This window comes from Macrosteles quadrilineatus, unplaced genomic scaffold (assembly GCF_028750875.1).
Source record: "Macrosteles quadrilineatus isolate MER2022 unplaced genomic scaffold, UCM_ALF_1.0 Scaffold_2__2_contigs__length_208266976, whole genome shotgun sequence".
Lineage (NCBI taxonomy): Eukaryota > Metazoa > Arthropoda > Insecta > Hemiptera > Cicadellidae > Macrosteles > Macrosteles quadrilineatus.
This window is the reverse complement of record NW_026542595.1, coordinates 86,772,180-86,779,232: the sequence shown is the minus strand read 5'-3', so window position 1 is coordinate 86,779,232 and position 7,053 is coordinate 86,772,180. Positions and strand designations below refer to the sequence as shown.

The window sequence follows — 7,053 nt, the reverse complement described above, 5'->3', positions numbered from 1 at the left end:
AGTACATCACATCACCACAGAATTCATAACCTAGTTTCTGCCCCCGTTCCCACCATAAGGCTACACATTAAACAAAATCCAAACAGTTTAAGGTACAAATCATCTGAATTTATTCAAGATTTAGCTGTTAAAAATAATATTGAATATTTTAATAAAACTAAAATAGAATTGATTGAATTATTGACTGATTATCTTAAAAAATAAACCAATTCCAAAGAAAATATAATAAATATTCAAGAAGCATCGTCATTAAAAGGCTATTTTGAAGAATATATTTTAACAAATTCAAAAGATGATTTAGATATATCTGATTATTTAGAATCACAAAGAAGTGAAATTAAAAAATTGAGTAAAAAACGAGAATTTAAAAATATAAAAGGACAACTTGCTTCAGCTTGTTAATATCAACGAAAATTTGATAGTGGTGACATTGAAACAAGTACAATGTATTATGCTCTTAGAAGCTCAGATATATTGAATATTAATGAATTTATTGATGATCAGTTAAAAAAGTTAATATTATGAGGAAATTTAAATGGACCATCTGAATTTAGTGGTTGGTCATTAAGTAGATGTTAAGAATTAAATATAAAATTAAGTAAAAATAATTCACTAAATGCTGGTTCATATATTGAGTTACCGAATGAATTTAATAAAAAAGTGCTGTATAAACTTTTTGAAGCATTTTGAAAAAGATTGATACTTGTGAAAATAATCCATACAACGCATATACAAATAAAATTACAAAATACATACCTTATGGATTTACAATTTATTTGGTTTCTAGAGTGACTAATATAATGTTTAAACCTATTAGTTATAGAGCAAAAAAAGAAGAGTTGGAAAATGTACCAAATAAACTTTTTGAATATTTAGATGAGATTTCAAAGTAAATAGCTAAGAAGTATAATTAAAAAAACAAAAAGCCTATGAGTTTGACAATGAAGAAATTGAATATCATAAAGCAAGTGATTGTCATATTTGTTAAAATATAGATTTTGATAATGACAAAAGACGAAAAGTAAGAGATCACTGTCATTTAACAGGAAAATATAGAGGTGCAGTACATTTATGTTGTAATTTAAATCTTAAGTTTCCACAAAATATTCCTATATTCTGTCTTAATAGTTCAAACTATGATACACATTTGTTAATTAGAGAATTAGCTAAAAAATATGGTAAAATTGACTTAATAGCAAACACCGATGACAAATATATAAACTATTTAGTTAATTCTAGGTACGGATATGAATTTGAAGATAACAAACCTATGCAATTTGTAAAATTCATATTTATTGATACATTTACATTTATAGCTTCATCGATTGACAATTAAGCTAAATATCTTAAAGAATTTAAACCCTTAAATGAATATATAAAGAATATTGATATACTTGAAAAAGATAATGAAACACTTGAAATATTATCTTCCGAAGGCATATTTCCATATGAATTAATAGATGATATTATAAAATTAAAATAAAATAAAATCTTCGATAAATTACAATTTTATAGCTGTTTATTAAATGAAAATATAAGTTATGATGATTTTAATCACTGTTTAAAAGTTTGGAATAACCTCCTCAGACCCATAGGAAAACTGAGAATTTTATTTTTGTAATTTTTGTGTATATTTAAAGGAAATAAATAAAGTAAACAAGAAAAAATTTTTTTGGAATTTTTTTTTTATTAGAAATGTACAAAACAGCATGTAACCTATTGGTTACATCGGAACTCGACCAAACTCATTTTTTTACACACGTAAATCTTTAACTTAGGAACCTGGTCATTATAACTCATGAAACAGTTTAAAACAGTTCCTATTAGAATTTAGACATAAGAAAACATTGCAGGTGCTGCATTTAATGCGACATTTAGGACTGTCACATCCTGGGAACCGACATCTAGAAGGCTTCACATCTGGAGGAATTTCCGGTAGATGCTGAACCTTGCTCTTCCGGACAGCATCTGTTGGCAAAGGAGTTTTCCTTCCCGAGGAAGAGGTTAGAGGCTGTGGATCATCCTCAATCTCCTCATCGTCCACTGGTTCTTCAGTTTCTGACGCCAGCAGGTGTTGAGCCACATCAAAACGAAAGTCGAAAAAATCAAACCTGTCTCTTCGAGGAGTTCCAGCTTGTTGATCGGCTCTTCTTCTCTCAATCCACCCAGCTGCCAGAGAGAAATCAATCAGATGGCTAATTAGCCTAGTGGTCCATTTTTTCGTCCTAGCAGCAATTCTATAATAGGATATCATCCTATCTAGAAGGTCGACGCCACCCATGCATTCATTGTATTTCTTTATTATGTAAGGTCTTTCGACTTGTACATACCTTTTTTCCTTCTTGCACCACCGTCGACAAACATCTTTTGGCTCGCAGCCATGTATGCTCGATGTCAATAGCACCGGTTTGTTGTCGAACCATTTGACGATGGCTATTTGTCCATCATCTCGAACTATTTGGCACATATAGCCTCGACCACCTCCCCTCACCTCAGCGTCAGAGTACATTTCTCTGTTTTCTGGCATTCTGTCATTTATAAGTGTGCCAGTACCTTGAAAACCCCTGATGTGAAGTTCATCAAGTAGTTGTATAGAGGTAAAATACCTGTCCATAAAAATTGAAGTACCTTGCGGAAGATTCTTTGACAGCCTTACAATAATTTTACCCCCTATATCTAAACCAGGATAGTTCAGTTCAGTTTCGTGCAAAATACTATCTCCTTTGCCCTCGTATAGGAAAAAATCCAGTGGCAGCCCGTCTGGAGCACATACAACCAAGTTTTTTAGGCCACAGGGGTTAGGTTTTCCTTTTATGTGCTGCCTCATTTGTGTGTGACCCCAGAAAGGCACCATTTGCTCATCCATCGATACCTCGTTGGGTCGAGGGTTCAACAAACAGCTAGCTCTGACACTGTCAATTACTGGAGACACTTTCCAATACTTGTTTCTTGCCTTTTCTTCATCGCTTACGTTAGTGTAATCACGACACCTTATGTGATTTCTTATAAGAAAGTACTTATTTCTCGGCATGGCATCACTAATTTGCGGAATCCTTGTTCGAGAGGCCCAGTACATCTTTATCCTGGGATATTTCAAGTACGACATCATTATTGTGATACCAAAGAACTTCTTCATGTCTGTAGTTGTGATTTGTATTTCTTTACCAGTGGAAGAAATTATATTTTCATTAGTTGCTGTAGCAATTTGACATAGTATATCATCAGGTATGTACTTTTGAAAAAGATCTAATGGCGACGACATGTTATATTCAGGATTATGGCCTCCAAAATAAGGTGCAGGTGGCAAAGGGTAAAAGTTGTTGCTTACCTCCCATTTACCATTAGTTGGCAACGGTTCCATTGCCCTCAACGTTTGTTCACGTGGGTTTGGTCGAATTGACTTACGACGCTCTGCTCTTGGTTTTTTTGTCTTAGTGGGTAGGCCTACCTTAGCCCGTTTCCGACTGGAAACTCTAGATGGTGCTGGGCATCTTTTAGATTTATTCAAATTTTCACCAGAAGGCCCAGGGACTGGCCCTACAGATTGAGTCGGTTGAAAACACAGAGGTGTGTTACCTTCATTGGTTGGTGTTACCTCGGTTGGTGTCAAACCATCAGCTTCGTCAACATGAGGTTGTTCCACGATGACTTCATCAGGTTCGTCAACAGCTTCTTCAAGAAGGTCTTGGTCCTCTTCAATTCCAAGTAAGATATCGATTCTCGGAGGTGCAGAAACTTCAATTGATCTTCCATCATCGTCGTCTGATAGGTCTTCGACGTCTGTTAGCTCGCTAAAGTCGTAGTTGTCGCAAAACTCCTCTAAAACCCCTGTAAAATAAAAATATATTACTAATAGGATAAAAGCATACACATAAACAAACACACACACACACTCACACACACAAAAATCAGACATAACACATGACAAAAATCCATAATAATAATATTACATGTAAAGATGCCCGAAACATAGAGTTCCAACGTAACCAATCGGTTACAACAAACTTTCAGGGCCATTACTGCTGACTAAATAAATATTTATTCTTTGTTTGACAGTTCCTATTTCACAACCATATGTTTAAGATTATTGTAATTTTTGTTGAAAGATTTACACATACTAAAAACAATAATAATAATTTACTTACTTTGAGTAGAACTGGGATAAGCCTGAAACTCGCGATCCGCCATCTTTCATTCTGTAAAATGAACTGAAGATGATGAAATAATGAAATATAAAAATTCCCAGTATGTGCTGCAACCTAGCGGAGACAGCGGGAACTACTTGCAGTCATCTAACTCTAACAGAACATTGTACAGATTTCGCTAAATATTGTAACCTATAGGTTACGTGGGAACTGAGGAGGATATATTAAAGGATAAAACATCAGAAAATTTTTCTGATTTGTATAATATTCTAGATGTGATGCTATTAGGTGATATATTTTAAAGTTTTGGATCAGTTTGTTTAAAGAATTATCAGTTAGATCCTGCAGATTATTTAACATCACCATCATTAGCGTGTGAATCCATGCTGAAAGTAACAAAAACACAGGGTGAACACAAAAAGAAGTGAACAACTTTAATAAAAGATAACCATTAGAAAGCTAAGATTCTCAAGTTTTTCCCATATATTACAAGTGCTCAATATGGGATCATCGGCTTATTTTACACACATCTATTCTAAAACTAAATTCTGCCCAAACTTTTTCATGAATGGCCTCATTGACACTTTATACTGCAGTAGTAATGCGATTTCGGAGCTCTATAAGGTTCAATGGCAAAGGAGGAACAAAAAATTTGTCGTTCACATAACCCCACAAAAAAAGTCACAAGGAGCCAAGTCCGGGCTTCGTAGAGGCTAACGTAAAAGATTCAAATTGTCGTCAGCAGCACGACTAATCCAACTCTGCGGTAGCCTCTCGTCACTTGTGAGTGTAGCCGCAAACCTGAGCCCGTCCAGCCGTGCGCACGGTAGTATAATCATAGTTTTATGGTTATATAAATGTTTCGTACGTGTCGTGTATGTGTAATGGATGCAAAATGTGTTTGGCCTATTTATTCGACATATCGACGTTGTTGCTACAAAATCGAAGCAACATAAAAACAGATTCAACCTAGAGACAGTGGAGCTGAGGATGACCTGATGGTTGAAACGCGTACTCCACAACAACTCATGGATTGATGACGTAAGTTATTTAATTAAGAGTAAACCAGTTCCGGAGCTAGCCAACTCCATTGCCCCTTTACATTTACCTAAAGTGTGGACCGAATGATATACCTTGAAAAAGTTGGTGGTTCTTAGTGTCAGTTCTAGTATAATTTGGTCCAAAGCCAATGTGTACAGTTTGCTTTATGTTGGGACTGTACCTAAGAACCCAATGCAAAACTACCATTAAATAAATATTGCCTATTTTTGTAGTTTGATTTTAAGTTTCTTTGCAAGGACAAATAGCACCTGTACAAAATAGCTGCTACTGGCTCACCTTAATTTGGCAATTATTGGAAAGTCAACAAGTTTAATTATAAATTATACAATGAATAGTTACCAAACGTTCAGTTATATAATTTCAATGTAATGGTTTACTCTGATACAACAATGTTATCCTAGACCTTAAAATTGCTCTAAGAACTTAATATAGATGTCTCACTTTCAGTTGTTGATGGCCCTGCTCTAGGGGTACTGGTAGTTGTCGGTCTATCATCGTCCATGGCCGATGATGGTTTAATGACCACCGGCATCTCAATAATTTTCCTCGTTGATCTCCGTGGAAGATTCGGAAGTTTTTTAAAGGAGAATCTTTCGGTCCTTTTTGCCACTGAATACATTGTCTTTGGCCAAAGTGTCTTCCTTACTGTTTCCACCCCACTTGCTACGTTTGAACTTGAGCTGGGTTGTGAGTCTGATTCAAAAACATATTTTCTAATTTTTTTAATAACTGTTTTTTCCCAAGTCTTTGTCGACATCGGCTCAAGTGAGCGCAATGTTAGCCTTCCCCCTGGTTTTTTGGAGGTTATCTGTAAACCCAGAAATATCAATGTTTTGTAAAACGGTATAGAAGAGTCAATCAGAAGGGAAGGGGGTTTGGTTTAAAATTAAAATGCCCACCAAAAATTTGTTTTGTCAGATATATCTTCAATTGCTGATGATGAATTTTCTGTAGGCCTATTAGAATCATCATCTGTATCTGATAATACTGATAAATCGTCTGGATGGTAGTTATCATCCGTCCAGGTTGAGTAATCATGTAAAGCATCTTCATCTTTTTGAACATAGGATTTAGTAACTGAGAATGGCCTACCTCGATATGTAATAAGTTGTACAAGAGCAACTGGTGGTCAATCAATTATCAATTATTGAGATGGGTACAGTAACCTCACCACAAAAAGAAGTTGACATCAAGCTAGAAGATATCTTGGGTGAGGTGATTGCTTGTTGGTCAATAATCGGTAGTTGCATCTCTGATGTTGATATAACTGGTGAGGTGGTGATTGCTTTTGGGTCGATAATCGGTAGTTGCATCTCTGATGTTGATATAACCGGTGAGGTGGTGATTGCTTGTGTCGATAATTGGTAGTTGCATCTCTGATGTTGATATAACTGGTGAGGTGGTGATTGCTTTTGGGTCGATAATCGGTAGTTGCATCTCTGATGTTGATATAACCGGTCAAGTGGTGATTGCTTTTGGGTCGATAATCGGTAGTTGCATCTCTGATGTTGATATAACCGGTGAGGTGGTGATTGCTTTTGGGTCGATAATCGGTAGTTGCATCTCTGATGTTGATATAACTGGTGAGGTGGTGATTGCTTTTGGGTCGATAATCGGTAGTTGCATCTCTGATGTTGATATAACTGGTGAGGTGGTGATTGCTTGTGTCGATAATTGGTAGTTGCATCTCTGATGTTGATATAACTGGTGAGGTGGTGATTGCTTTTGGGTCGATAATCGGTAGTTGCATCTCTGATGTTGATATAACCGGTCAAGTGGTGATTGCTTTTGGGTCGATAATCGGTAGTTGCATCTCTGATGTTGATATAACCGGTGAGGTGGTGAT

General features: G+C 35.7%; 1 protein-coding gene across 1 annotated transcript; it reads right to left on the bottom strand.

Moving 5' to 3' along the window:
• Window positions 1–1,591: 1,591 nt before the first annotated feature.
• On the bottom strand, window positions 1,592–4,188 carry LOC128984541 (piggyBac transposable element-derived protein 3-like). Its single transcript, XM_054403874.1, has 2 exons — window positions 4,146–4,188; window positions 1,592–3,828 (listed from the first exon to the last, which is right to left on the bottom strand). Exons 1-2 carry the CDS (start codon window positions 4,186–4,188, stop codon window positions 1,790–1,792), a joined length of 2,082 nt encoding a protein of 693 aa, XP_054259849.1. The 3' UTR covers window positions 1,592–1,789.
• Window positions 4,189–7,053: the final 2,865 nt, after the last annotated feature.